Here is a 13,633-nt window from a genome sequence, read left to right as displayed (position 1 = left end):
TTTGGATTAAACAAAAGCTGAATCTAAAATCATATGAAAATTGGAAAGACAGGAGTCCCTGTCATGGCTTCAGCGGTAACGAATCTGTCTAGTAGCCAGAAGGATGCGAGTTCCATCCCTGGCCTTGCTCAGCAGGTTAAGGATCCGGCATTGCCATGAGCTGTGGTGTAGGTCACAGGTGCAGCTTGGATCCCACATTGCTGCGGCTGTGGTGCAGGCCGGCAGCTACAGCTCTGACCTGACCCCTAGCCTGGGAACTTCCATATGCCATAGGTGTGGCCCTAAAAACACACACACACACAGAAATTGGAAAGACATTCATGCTTATGATTTAGAAATAGTTTTAATCAGGGTAAGTTATTTTCCAATGAAATAGGAAAAAGTTACAAAATTTATTGAAGGAAAAAATTCCTCATCTTAGAACATTAATCCTCTGTCACAACAAATTTACATCTGCAACACTTGTGAGACACAATTAATGTGAGGTGTTTTAACTAATTAGAACCAGGTGAAACCATATGCAATTGCTGGGTTTTGTAGTCAGAAACAAATAATGGCAATTTCATACAGTTCAACGTGTATCAAAGTTTGTAATTTACTTAATAATAGAATAACTGTTACTTACAGCTGAATTCCAATAATCTTTCTTCCGTGGGAAAGGAGTGAAATTAGAGCTGGAATATTAGGAATTCCACTTTTATCCTTAAGCATGTCTGAATTTTTTCTGTTCTCAGAAGTAACACTGACTTTGGTAGACTGGAAAATGGGCCCCCAAGATTTTCATGCCATAATTCTCAGTTTTATGCCTGCTTAAATTACATGGCAAAAGGGACTTTACAGATGGAATTAAGGTTATAAACCTTAAAATAAAGAAGTTATCCACATGTGCCCTATGTAATCAAATGGACCTTTACAAGTAGGTAGAAGGGTCCATTCACGAGAGGATGATGGAAGAAGCAGAAGAGATTCAAAGAGTGAGAGGGACTTGACCATTGCTGGTTTTGAAGAGAAGGGGACCACAAGTCAAGGAAGGCAGGCCACCTCTCGAAGTCGAGGAATGGCTCTAGCCAACAGCAAGGATGTGGGACCTTGATTCTTCCACTGCAAAAAACCGAATTCCGACAACTGAATGAGCAAGGAAATGGGAGTCTCCTACTCGACCTCCAGCCTCCAGAAAAGGAAATCCTGCAAATACCTTGACTTTAGCCCATCAAGCTGAGACAGGTGAAACCCATGTTAGACAGCTGACCTGCAAAACTATAAGACAATACACTTACGTAGTTTTAAGCCACTAAGTCTGTGGTAATTTGTGATGGTTTCAACAGAAACTTACACACTCACCTTAGTTAAACCTCCAATTTAAAGGACTCATCACAGAAGGGTCCCTATAATCATTTACACCGTATTTTTTTAAAAATTCATATCTGGTCCCTAAATTCTAATAGATTAAACTATGCTATAATTGGAAATGTGTGTATTGCCAACAGAAATAATAAAATTGTGAACAGCTGAAAGCTACAAAGCCTATTATATAAAACCCCTAAAAAGTTCACGACTAGTTATTATGAGAAACATTTCACCTAGGAGTCATTTCTAAGGCTGTATCTTGAGTTTCCATAAAAACAGAGCCTTCTGTCTCAGAGGGTATATCAGTAAGAGCACCAGAATCCTCTATTTCCAAGTTCGGTGGGTCCCCGTGTTCATAACTCAGGTTTGAATTATCTTTCATTTGAATCTCTTGTTCTTCCAACTCCAAAGGTTTATCTGGGTCTGGAGCTACAACTTCCTCATCTTCATTATCATGCAGAAAATTACAAATCATGTTGGGTCTACACGAGTAAACATTCTCCTTGATTTGTAGCCACTCCACACCACCTGATGGGAAGAAAAGAAACATGAAAAAGGAATGTGAGTTACTTAAATATAGTTTCAATTTAAATGTTCATTCCATATTTATAAAAATAGCAACACAACAATGGGAGGAAACAGTATGTACACATGTATGTGTAACTTGGTCCCCATGCTGTACAGTGGAAAAAAATATATATATTAAATAATATATTTATAAAAATAAAACCTCAGAGTTCCTGTCGTGGCTCAGTAGCTAAAGAATCCGACTAGGAACCATGAGGTTTCGGGTTTGATCCCTGGCCTTGCTCAGTGGGTTAAGGATCTGGCGTTGCCGTGAGCTGTGGCATAGGTCACAGATGTGGCTCAGATCCCTTGCTGCTGTGGCTGTGGCGTAGGCCAGCAGCAACAGCTCTGATTAGACCCCTAGTCTGGGAACCTCCATATGCTGTGGGTGCAGCCCTAGAGAGGCAAAAAGACAAAAAAAAAAAAAAAAAAAATTAAAAAATTAAAAAAAAAAAACCTCAACATAAAAGAACATGGTGCCTGTACCTACTGATAAATATGCACATAATTTCCATCTTCCATGGAGAACTCAGGAAGCCTATAGGGTATGCAGCATCAAAACCACTTAAGTATCGAGTTCCCGCTGTGGTGCCAACAGGATCATCGTCATCTTGGAAGCACTGGGACACAGGTTCAATCCCCCATCCAACACAGTGGGTTAAGGATCCCGCATTGCTGCAACTGCAGCTTAGGTCACAAGTGGGACTTAGATGTGATCCCTGGCCCAGGAACTCCATATGCTGAGGGGCAGCCAAAAAAAAAAGGAAAAAAAAAAAAGAAATCCCAGTAGGAGTTCCCTGGCGGTGCAGCAGGTTAAGGACCTAGTGTCGTTACTGCAGTGGCTTGGGTTGCTGCTGTGGCTTGCGTTCAGTACCTGGCCCAGGAACTTCTACATGCTGCAGGCAAGGCCAGAAAACAAACAAACAAAAAAACTACTATGAGTAAACAACTTCAGTTATTATTCCAAACTATTTTTCCAGAGTCCAATTCCCAACTCATTCTCAGAGATAACTGAGCTCCCACTGCCATCTCTTGGCTTTAAAAAAATTTAGCCACTTTCCTGCAGCTTGTTCCTTACCCCATTTTTTTTTCTTTTTAGGGCTGCACCCACAGCATATTGAGGTTCCCAGGCTAGGGGTCTAATCAGAACTACAGCTGCTGGCCGACACCACAGTCACAGCAACGCCAGATCTGAGCCATGTCTGTGACCTACATCACAGCTTACGGCAATGCCGGATCCTTAACCCACTGAGCAAAGCCAGGGATCGAACCCACAGCCTCATGATTCCTAGTCAGATTTGTTTCTACTGCACCACAGCGGGAACTCCATTGCCCAATCAGTTTTCATAAGACAATAGATGATACTACTCTATTATCTTGTGAGTTAGACTTAGATATTATTTTGAGTTGGAAAATCCAACTGTGAAATAAGACAACTCTCAAAAAAAAAAAACAAAAAAAAACCTTGAAAAAAATTTTTGTTCTTTTCCTCACAGCCCTTTCCCCTCAATAAACTCACATAATTAAGAAATGCTCCAATAATAGTAGCTATTTTTTCTTTTATCTGTATGACCCTTCCAGCCAAGCATTTTCAATGGATCCTCAGTTTCTTTTTTTTTTTTTCCTTTTTAGGGCTACACCTGCAGCACATGGAGGTTCCCTGGCTAGGGACAGAATCAGAGCTGCAGCTGCTGGTCTATGCCACAGCCAAGCAGCACCAGATCCAAGTCACAGCTTGTGGCAACACAGGATCCCCAACCCACTGAGCAAGGCCAGGGATCAAACCCGCATCCCCATGGGTACCAGTCAGGTTCTTAACCCACTGAACCACATGGGAACTCCTGTATCCTCAATTTCTATAGCAAGCCCAAGCTGTTTACTCTCATCTTCAAAATTCCATTAGATATCCCTAAGATACCCCAACCCATCCTGCCCATCCCTGTACAAGTATCCATATGCTCCTATCCCCCATCATAAACTAAGTCTTCTGCCCTATTTGTTGAAACGTGGTTACTGCTGATGTCTTTTCTCGTGTTACTACTATAAATTCTCCTTCTTCCAAAAATTTATTATGGAGATCCTCCGTCGTGGCTCAGCAGTATCAAACCCGACTAGTATCCATGAGGATGCAGGTTTGATCCCTGGCCTCACTCAGTGGCTTAAGAGTCCAATTCAATCCCTAGCCTGGGAACTTCCATATGCCTCGGGTATAGCCCTAAAAAGGCAAAAAGAAAAAAAAATTTTTTGATTAGTATTTCCCCACTGGTTCAGCTTCAACTACTGACTTCCTACTTTTTTCCCTGCAATTGGACTTCCCATGTGGCTCACAATATATTTTTTCCTGCAATTAACGTCATTCTCCTAGTCACCAAATTCAAAACCTTAAAGCCATCATGAAGCCTACTCTGTAATTTAGCACAATACCTGTCACATAATGGATACATGAAATAAGTTGAGTGAAATGGGTGTCATCATAGTCATCCATGTTTGTTTCAATGTGATTTACTTAAGAGTACAAGTTCTCCAAGTTCCCTTGTGGTACAGTGGGTTAAGGGCCTGGTGTTGTCACTGCAGCTATTTGGTCACTGCTGTGGGTTCTATCCCTGGCCTGGGAACTTCCACATGCCACTAATGTGGCCAAAAAAAGGGCTTTGAGTTCCTAGAAAGTAAGGACCACATCTTCTATTTTGCCCTGCATCTTCCAATGTGTGGCAGCCAGCCTCCAAGACGGTCCCCAACAATCCTCACCTTACATGCAGGCCCCTGTGTCATCCCCTTCCACGTGGAATAGAATATGAAAGAATGTGATTTTTTTGGGGGGGGGGACTGCACCCAAGGCATGTGGAAGTTCCTGGGCCAGGGCTCGAACTCATGCCACAGCCGTGACCCAAGCCACAGCAGTGAAAACACCAGATCCCACTGTGCCACAAGGGAACTCCAGACAGAATGAGGTTCTAAGGCGAGTTCATAAAAGACATTGTGGGGTCTACCTTGTTCCCAAGGATCACCTCATCTGGGAAAGCCTGCTGCCATGTCAGGAGACACTCCAATAGTACTATGGGGAGGCAAAGATGTGAGGCCTCCTGCTAACAGCCTGCACAAACTCACCAACCGTGAGAGTGAGCCATCTTACAATGATGTGAGATGCATCCAGCCTTACTCAAGCCTTCAGATGACTGCAACCCAGCCAAGATACTGATTGCAACCTCACGAGAGACTCCAGCCAGAACTACCTAGCTAAGCTGCTCCCAAATTTCTGCTTCATAGAAACTGTGTAAGATGCTGTTCTGTTGTTGTTGTTTTAAGCCATTAAGTTTAGGAGTAACTTTTAATGCAGCAATGGATAACCAATACAGCCTTGAATAGTTGGTTACTATTTATTTGATTAAAATAGACATGCATATATCTTCACAAAGATCTATTAGATTATTAAGTACTATATGAGAAGAAATTCTATAACTTCCTTTAAAAACTCTATCTAGGAGTTCCCGTCATGAATCTGACTAGGAACCATGAGGTTGTGGGTTCAATCCCTGGTCTCGCTCAACGGGTTAAAGATCCGGTGTTGCTGTGAGCTGTAGTGTAGGTGGCAGATGAGGCTTGGATCCCACATTGCTGTGGCTGTGGCGTAGGCCAACGGCTACAGCTCTGATTAGACCCCTAGTCTAGGAACCTCCAGATGCTGCGGGTGTGGCCCTAGAAAGACAAAAAGACAAAAAAATTTAAAAATTAAAAAAATGAAAACAATATCTAAATGATAGCTAAGCAATCTTATCTGGATCTGCCTTTCAAGTTCATTCTAGAACTTTAAGTGCCTCCTTCTTCCTATTATTTTCAGAGTGCCTCAAAAAGGGATAGTTGTGGAATATATAAAAGACTTGGTATACAGTGATGTGTACTTGATATAACCAATTTCTATAAAATTAATGTACCTTCAAATATTTATTCCTTAAAATACAATAAATCAAGCCATGAATATTCATCAATAGAGTCTTATTTAAATATGCCTTTGAGCAATAAGTCATTTTTTTTTTAAAGTGGGCAAACACCTTTATTCCAACCATGTCCCAAATTCCCTAGGGTAGATGAAAAAGCAAGGTGTGGTCAGCAATAAGCTTTTAAATCATCAAATGATTGTTTGTTCATCTCCACAAACACATGTATGCTATGGGTGCAAAAAGCACTGTCCTCAAGTCTCTAGTGTGGGATGACCAGTACCTAGAAAGGCTAAATGGATGCCTATTAAGAACTAGACTCAGGAGTTCCCACTGTGGTGCAGCGGAAACAATCCGACTAGTAACCATAACGTTGCAGGTTTGATCCCTGGCCTCGCTCCGTGGGTTAAGGATCCAACGTTGCCAAGAGCTGGGGTACAGGTTACAGACAAAGCTCGGATCCCGCATGGCTGTCACTGTGGCTATGGCACAGGCCAGCAACTACAGCTCCAATTTGACCCCTAGCTTGGGAACCTCCATATGCCCCATGTGCTGCCCTAAAAAGAAGAAGAAAGAAAAAAAAAAGGACTAGACTCAGGGGAATTTCGTGGCGGTCTAGTGGTTAGTACTCAGCACTTTCACCACTGTGGCCTGGGTTCAATCCCTGGTCTGGGAACTCAGATCCCATATCAAGCTGCTGTACACCACAGCCAAAAAGAAGAACTAGACTCAGAACTAACAACTTGGCGTCCCCCTCATGGCTCAATGGAAACGAATCTGACTAGCATCCATGAGGACGCAGGTTTGATCACTGGCCTTGCTCAGTGGGTTAATGATCCAGCATTGCCATGAGCTGTGGTGTGCGTCACAGATGCGGCTCAGATCCCTCATTGCTGTGGCTGTGGTGTAGGCCAGCAGTTACAGCTCTGATTTGACCCCTAGCCTGGGAACCTCCATATGCTGCAGGTTTGGCCCTAAAAAAAAAGAACTAACAACTGTGGTCCTGGAGTCCCTCATATCAAGCCAGCTTGGTTGTGAACATCTGGGAAAGGTTACTATATCTGCAAAAGGTTAGGAGATCCTGTGGGGTTACTCCTTGGGAATCCAGAACTGCTATCATCATTTCTTCTGCACTTACAAAGCAGTTTTACTGAAAGTGAGAGAGAGAAAGTGGTGGGGTGGGGGGTTTGCCAAATTCACCAAGAGCTGGAAATCACATCAGGTTTCCTGACAAACTCCTCACAGTCGTTGGCAATGCAAAGCAGGTATTTTATATGTCTCCAGCGCCCTCTGCTGTGTAAGAATTAAACTAAATTTTAAATTGTACTTTTCAAGGGGCATCCTCAATTTTAACATACCTAACCCATCACATAGTTAACACTACAAAGTACAAAGAATGTCTGGGCAGCAACGTGCCATTTTCAAAGCCAATATTAAATCACCTATTTTCAGGGAAGTGAACTAACCTTTGTGTTCTTCTCCTTCCTTCTTTTCTGTCAGAAGAGTTCTTGTCATGCTGAGCTTCTTCATTGTGTGGCATTTATATTTTAGCACTGTTTTATTATTGCCTTCTGCATCTACTAGAGTATAAAATGAGCATAATTATTATACTGCTTGATGTCATCAAATAACAGTAAGCCTCAATGATTCCAGTTTATTTATTTTTTTTATTTTTTAGTCTTTTTTTTTTTTTTTTTTTTTTGCTATTTCTTTGGGCCGCTCCCACGGCATATGGAGGTTCCCAGGCTAGGGGTTTAATCGGAGCTGTAGCCGCCAGCCTATGCCAGAGCCACAGCAACGCGGGATCCAGGCCTCGTCTGCAACCTACACCACAGCTCACGGCAACGCCGGATCATTAACCCACTGAGCAAGGGCAGGGACCAAACCCGCAACCTCATGGTTCCTAGTCGGATTCGTTAACCACTGCGCCACGACGGGAACTCCTGATTCCAGTTTAAAGTACTTCCTGTCAAGAAAGTGTAGTAAGTTCATGAGTTAACTCATTCCAGGAGTTCCCGTCGTGGTGCAGTGGAAATGAATCTGTCTAGTATCCATGAGGATGTGGGTTTGATCCCTGGCCTTGCTCAGTGGGTTAAGATCTGGCATTGCCATGAGCTGTGGTGTAGGTTGCAGACACGGCTCGGATCCTCTGTTGCTGTGGCTGTGGTGTGGGCCAGAAGCTCCAATTCCACCCCTAGTCCGGAAACTCGCCGATGCCGTGTGTGCAGCCCTAAAAAAAAAAAAAAAAGACAAAAAAGAAAAAAAGAAAAACAGAATTCCCGCTGTGGCTCTGTGGTTAACGAATCCGACTAGGAACCATGAGGTTGCAGGTTCTATCCCTGGCCTTGCTCAGTCGGTTAAGGATCCAGCATTGCCGTGAGCTGTGGTGTAGGCTGCAGATGCGGCTCGGATCCTACATTGCTGTGTCTCTGGTGTAGGCCAGTGGCTACAGCTCCGATTGGACCCCTAGCCTGGGAACCTCCATATGCCACAGGAACGGCCCTAGAAAAGGCAAAAAGACAAAAAAAAAAAAAAAAAAAAAGAAAGAAAGAAAGAAAAGAAAAGAAAAAACTCATTCCTCCTGCTCCAAGTGACAGATAAAATATATAACTTAAGGCACAAGTGAACTCAAAAACAACAAATGTCTCTCCAGGAAAACAGAAACATAAAACTGAGTGACATTAAATCTATGGGCCTGTTAGGTTCCAGCCCTGAGGTAGGAAAAGTGGAGCCAGGAATTTGACCTTACAAGATAATGAGGTCTAAAATTCTACAACTCCAGGAGTTCCCGTCATGGTGCAGTGGAAACGAATCTGACTAGGAACCGTGAGGTTGCAGGTTCGACCCTGGCTTCACTCAGTGGGTTAAGGATCCAGCGTTGCCGTGAGCTGTGGTGTAGGTCGCAGACGTGGTTCGGATCCCGCGTTGCTATGGCTGTGGTGTAGGCCAGTGGCTACAGCTCCAATTGGACCCCTAGCCTGGGAACTTCCATATGCCGTGGGTGTGGCCCTAAAAAGAAAAAAAATAATAAATAAAATAAAATTCTACTACTCCAGGAGTTCCTGTCATGGCGCAGCAGAAACAAATCTGACTAGGAACCATGAGGTTTTGGGTTTGATCCCTGGCCTCATCCAGTGGGTTAAGGATCTAGCATTGCCAAGAGCTGTGGCGTAGGTTGCAGACATGGCTTGGATCTGGCATGGCTGTGGCTGTGGTGTAGGCCGGCAGCTGTAGCTCCGATTCGACCCCTGGCCTGGGAACCTCCATGTGCTATGGTTGCGGCCCTAAAAAGCAAAATAAAGTAAAATTCTACTACTTTGAAAGACCAGGGAGTTCTCTTGTGGCTCAGCCAGTTAAGTCCCCAGTATTGTTACTGCAGTGGGCTCAGGTCATTGCTGTGGTGTGAGTTCGATTCCTGGCCCCAGAACTTCTATGTGTCACTGACGCAGGGGTTGGGGGAGACACATGGAGTGAGGACTAAGTCATGAAGAGAAAAAAAGTGCTGCCAACCAGATGCCTGGGGTCATGGCTTTATAAAAACTGGTATAGGTAGGAGGGAGGTTGAGGCTCTGAGCTAAGGACGTGAAGCACACTGAAAACTCCATAGCCTGCCACTGCGCAGATAACTGATTCTACACTTTAGAAAGCCCCACAGTGATATCTATTCAGTTGAACCACATGAAATTGTTGATATTCAGCCCAAATTGATAATTTCATATGGTTGAATCTAGTACAGATGCTCATCCATCTAGCAATTCCGTTGCTAAGTGTACACCTGAGAGACATTTTTACATTATGCACAAAGAGACATAAAAACATTCATGGGTGCATTTTTGTCTGAATTAATAAGCATAATTAAGAAAATGGGCTCTGGGAGTTCCTATCGTGGCTCAGCAGAAATGAACCCGACTGGGAACCATGAGGTTGCAGATTCAATCCCTGGCCTCGCTTAGTGGATTAAGGATCTAGCGTTGCCATAAGCTGCAGTGTAGGTTGCAGACGCAGTTCAGATCTGGCGTTGCTGTGGCTGTGGTGTAGGCCGGCAGCTACAGCTCTGATTCGACCCCTGGCCTGGGAATCTCCATATGCCACAGGTGCAGCCCTAAAAAAAAAAGGAAAAAAAAGAAAATGGGCTCTGGAGCAAACCACCTGGGTTCAAATCCCGGCTTGGCTTCTTATTTCATGTTCGACATTGGGAATCTTATTTACCTTTTCATGCTTCAGTTTCTTCAAATATAAAATGGAAGTAACAGTGATAGCTGCTTCACAGACTTGTGGAGAGGATTCAATGAGTTAATACGTGTAGCATCGGAACAGTGCCTGACATACAGAAGGCACTCAATACATTTTAGTAGTTACTAATAATTACTGATAAAAATGGAAGCAACCAACATGTCCATTAATTGGAGAATAAACTATTACATAATCATAAAAAGAATACTAAACAACAGGGAAAAGAGAATTACATATACCAACATGTACAAATCTCAAAACTTAGCTCTAATTGAAGAAAGATATAGAATGTGTATGTATAATATGCTAATATTTATATTAAGTTTGAAAATATACTATTTATTAGTTATGGTTACAAACATATGTAATATGTATTTATATGTAATATAAAATCAGGTATAGGAAAGAAAAACACCAAAAACACCAAATTTAGGAAAGTGATTACTACTGAAGACAGAAGGAAGGGAATAAGTGTGGACAGGGGTGTACAAGGGCCTCAAATGTATCTGGAATGTTTGTTTGTTTTTGTCCTTTTTAAGGCGGCACCCTAGACATATGGAGGTTCCCAGGCTAGGGGTCGAATCGGAGCTACAGCTGCTGGCCTATGCCACAGCCATAGCCACACCATATCCAAGCTGAGTCTGTGACCTACACCACAGCTCACAGCAATACTGGATCCTTAACCCACTGGGTGAGGCCAGTGATCGAACCTGCATCCTCATGGATCTTAGTCGGGTTTGTTAACTGCTGAGTCAAGAAGGGAATTCCTGGAATGTTTTTAAATTACCTAATAAAAAGACAGGATTTCATACAGCTGGACAATGGATACACGAGATATCTAATTTATTTTTAATTTAATTTTTTCCTTTTTTGGGCTGCACCCCCAGCATACAGAAACTCCTAGGCTAGGGGTTGAATTGGAGCTGCAGCTGCCAGCCTATGCCACAGCAATGTCAGATCCAAGCCTTGTTGGGTTCATTACCACTGAGCCACAATGGGAACTCCAAGACATCTAACTTTAATACCTATTATACATAAGTATGTTTGAAATATTTCATAGCAAAAAGAGTTGAGGAGTTCCCATCATGGCTCAGTGGTTAACAAACCCGACTAGGAAGAGGTTTTGGGTTTGATCCCTGGCCTCACTCAGTGGGTTAAGGATCTGGCTTTGCCATGAGCTGTGGTATAGGTTGCAGATGTGGCTTGGATCCTGAGTTGCTGTGGCTCTGGCGTAGGCCAGCGGCTACAGCTCTGATTAGACCTCTAGCCTGGTAACCTCCATGTGCTGTGGGTGCGGCCCTAAAAAGACAAAAGACAAAAAAAAAAAAAGTTGAGTCAGTACAGGAATCACTTACCATGTTCAACATTTTCTTCAAATATAACACAGGTCCCAAGGGTGTCTGCAGAAAAATGTTAAGGCAACTTGTTAAGAAATAAGAGCTACTTTCTCCAAAAGGCATTAGGGAAAAAAAAAGGAGTTTCAGCTCTCTGACATCCTCCTACCTTCATATTCCCCAGCAAAGACATAGCCATCCACCTGCAGAATGGGCCTCTCAGTATTAATTCCCTACAATAGAAAATAAGATCATAAAAAAAAAATCATTAGAAAAAGCATTTGGGGGTGGCGGAGATAGGTGAAAGGGTAAAAAAGGGCTCAAAAGAACTTCCAACTATGAAATAAGTCCTAGGATGTTTTAAGAACATTATGGTGCCTATAGTTAATAATGCTATATATTTGAAAGTCAGTAAGCAAGTTCTCACAAAAAGAAAAAATTTGGGGAGTTCGAGCTGTGGCTCCGCAGTAACAAACACAACTAGTATCTGTGAGGCTGTGGGTTCCATCCCTGGTCTTGTTCAATAGGTTAAGGTTCTGGTGTTGCCATAAGCTGTGGTGTATATGTCACAGATACAGCCCGGATCTGACACTGCTGTGGCTGTGGCTGTGGCTTAGGCTGGCAGTTGTAGCTCCAATTCCCGCTCCTAGCTTGGGAACTTCCATATGCCTCAGGTGAGGGCCGAAAAAGAAAAAAAGAAAAAAAAAAAAAAATTGTAACTATGTGTTGTAATGGCTGTTAGCTAGACATAGTGGTCATCATTTCACAATATGTACAAATATTGAAAAAGTGTACAGCTGAAACTAGTATAATGTTAAATGTTGGTTATTTCTCAGTTTAAGATAAAAGATGCTGTATATCTGAAATTAACACAACATTGTAAATCAACTACACTGCAATAAATTCTTTTAAAAATAAAAAGAAGGGAGTTCCCATTGTGGCAGAGCAGAAACAAATCCGACTAGCATCCATGAGGATGTGGGTTTGATCCCTGGCCCCACTCAGTGGGTTAAGGATTTGATGTGGCTGTGATGTAGGCCGGCAGCTGCAGCTCCAATTCATCCCCAAGTCCAGGAACCTCCATATGTCACAGGTGCTGCTGTTAAAAAAAAAACAAAAAAAAACAAAAGCCCCCCCCCATCTAAATTTTTCACTCTCTCCAGCCACATATGTAGACACCCAGGCAATCAGCGTCTATCTTCTCCCATCTGCTCCCCGTAACCCCTAAGCCCGTACTTCTGTGATTGTCTTCACTGTTCACTGCCTTTGTTCGGGGAATGAATTCTATCAATCTTAAGGGGTGGTTATACTTCACCATTCATTCTTTTAAATTTAAGGAAATCTACACCCCCCCCCCCAATTCTACAAGACTCACCAAAATCTTGCATTTATGTTCAACTTTCGAGAGAAAGTCTGAATCAATAATTCCTGATAATTCCACCAGAACCAACTGCTCCTGGTGGAAAAAAGAGAGGTTAACTCTCTAGCTCGCGAGGGTGCAGGAGGAGGCGGTTAACAAGAGAAGCCAAACGACCCCAGCGCCACCACCCCTTTGTGAAATCGAGGTCCTGCTTTCAACCAGAGGAAACCGGCGACGGTACCTAGGATAACTTCCCTCTTTCCCTTCCAACCGCCGTGCCGCTCGCAGGGCGCCGCGAGCCCAGGGTCACGATCCCGCCCGGGGACCCTCCCCCCTTCGCCGGCCGCGCCCGGACTCTCAGCCACGCGGCCGCTGCCGCTGCACTCACGGCCTCCTCTTCGTCCTCGTCCCCATCGCCTCTCTGCGGTTCCTTGGCCGCCGCCATACCGCCGCTCCTCTGCACCGCCTCCCAGCCGCCGGCCCCGCCCGCCTGGGCCTCCATCTTGAGTACGGGCAGCAGCTCCCGCCCCGCTGCGGCTCCAGCCGCGCCCACCGCCCCTGCCAGGACGCGAGATGGCGGCTCCCAGGCCCACGTGGAGCCCCTCCTTTCTCTCCTAAGAGCAGGAGCCGGTCCCGATCCCGTGTCCGAGGAAACTCTCGGGCTCCTGGCCCAGATGGAATGAGAGCAGTAGAGAGGCACAGGGGATAAAGGAGATGCTGGCATGGTGCACCGTGGACCAGGTGCAGCCTCCAGTGCTTGGAAAGAAATTCTTTTTTTTAAAATTTATTTCTGTTTTCTAAGAAATTCTTAATATCCTGAGAGCTAACTCAGGCTAATTAATATTCTAAATATCGTG

At 43.9% G+C, this 13,633-nt stretch overlaps 1 protein-coding gene across 2 annotated transcripts; it reads right to left on the bottom strand.

The window, feature by feature from the left end:
* Positions 1-324: 324 nt before the first annotated feature.
* GTF3C6 (general transcription factor IIIC subunit 6) lies at positions 325-13,294 on the bottom strand. Of its 2 annotated transcripts, none has more exons than XM_003121346.5 (6): positions 13,165-13,294; positions 12,792-12,872; positions 11,586-11,649; positions 11,438-11,482; positions 7,316-7,429; positions 325-1,875 (listed from the first exon to the last, which is right to left on the bottom strand). In XM_003121346.5, the coding sequence occupies exons 1-6, from the start codon at positions 13,276-13,278 to the stop codon at positions 1,577-1,579; spliced, it is 717 nt and encodes a 238-aa protein (XP_003121394.3). In that variant the 5' UTR covers positions 13,279-13,294; the 3' UTR covers positions 325-1,576. The 2 variants fall into 2 exon arrangements, with proteins under 2 accessions (XP_003121394.3, XP_005652743.2); XM_005652686.4 differs by having other exon boundaries at positions 7,316-7,426.
* Between the last annotated feature and the right edge of the window lie 339 nt (positions 13,295-13,633).

This window comes from Sus scrofa, chromosome 1, assembly GCF_054392235.1.
Source record: "Sus scrofa isolate SSC_HxYL_T2T_F1_AM1 chromosome 1, Sscrofa_HxYL_maternal_Yorkshire_Landrace_v2.0, whole genome shotgun sequence".
Lineage (NCBI taxonomy): Eukaryota > Metazoa > Chordata > Mammalia > Artiodactyla > Suidae > Sus > Sus scrofa.
This window is presented reverse-complemented; position numbering and strand designations above follow the sequence as displayed.

Bases quoted from the DNA above. Each gene is read 5' to 3' on its own strand.
- GTF3C6 (XM_003121346.5), bottom strand. From the start codon at position 13,278: ATGGAGGCCCAGGCGGGCGGGGCCGGCGGCTGGGAGGCGGTGCAGAGG. The intron at 11,483-11,585 runs GTAGGAGGATGT...ATTTTTCTGCAG, and splicing joins CTTTGCTGGGGAATATGAAG to ACACCCTTGGGACCTGTGTT. The intron at 7,430-11,437 runs GTAAGTGATTCC...TTTATACTCTAG, and splicing joins TGAAGAAAATGTTGAACATG to TAGATGCAGAAGGCAATAAT.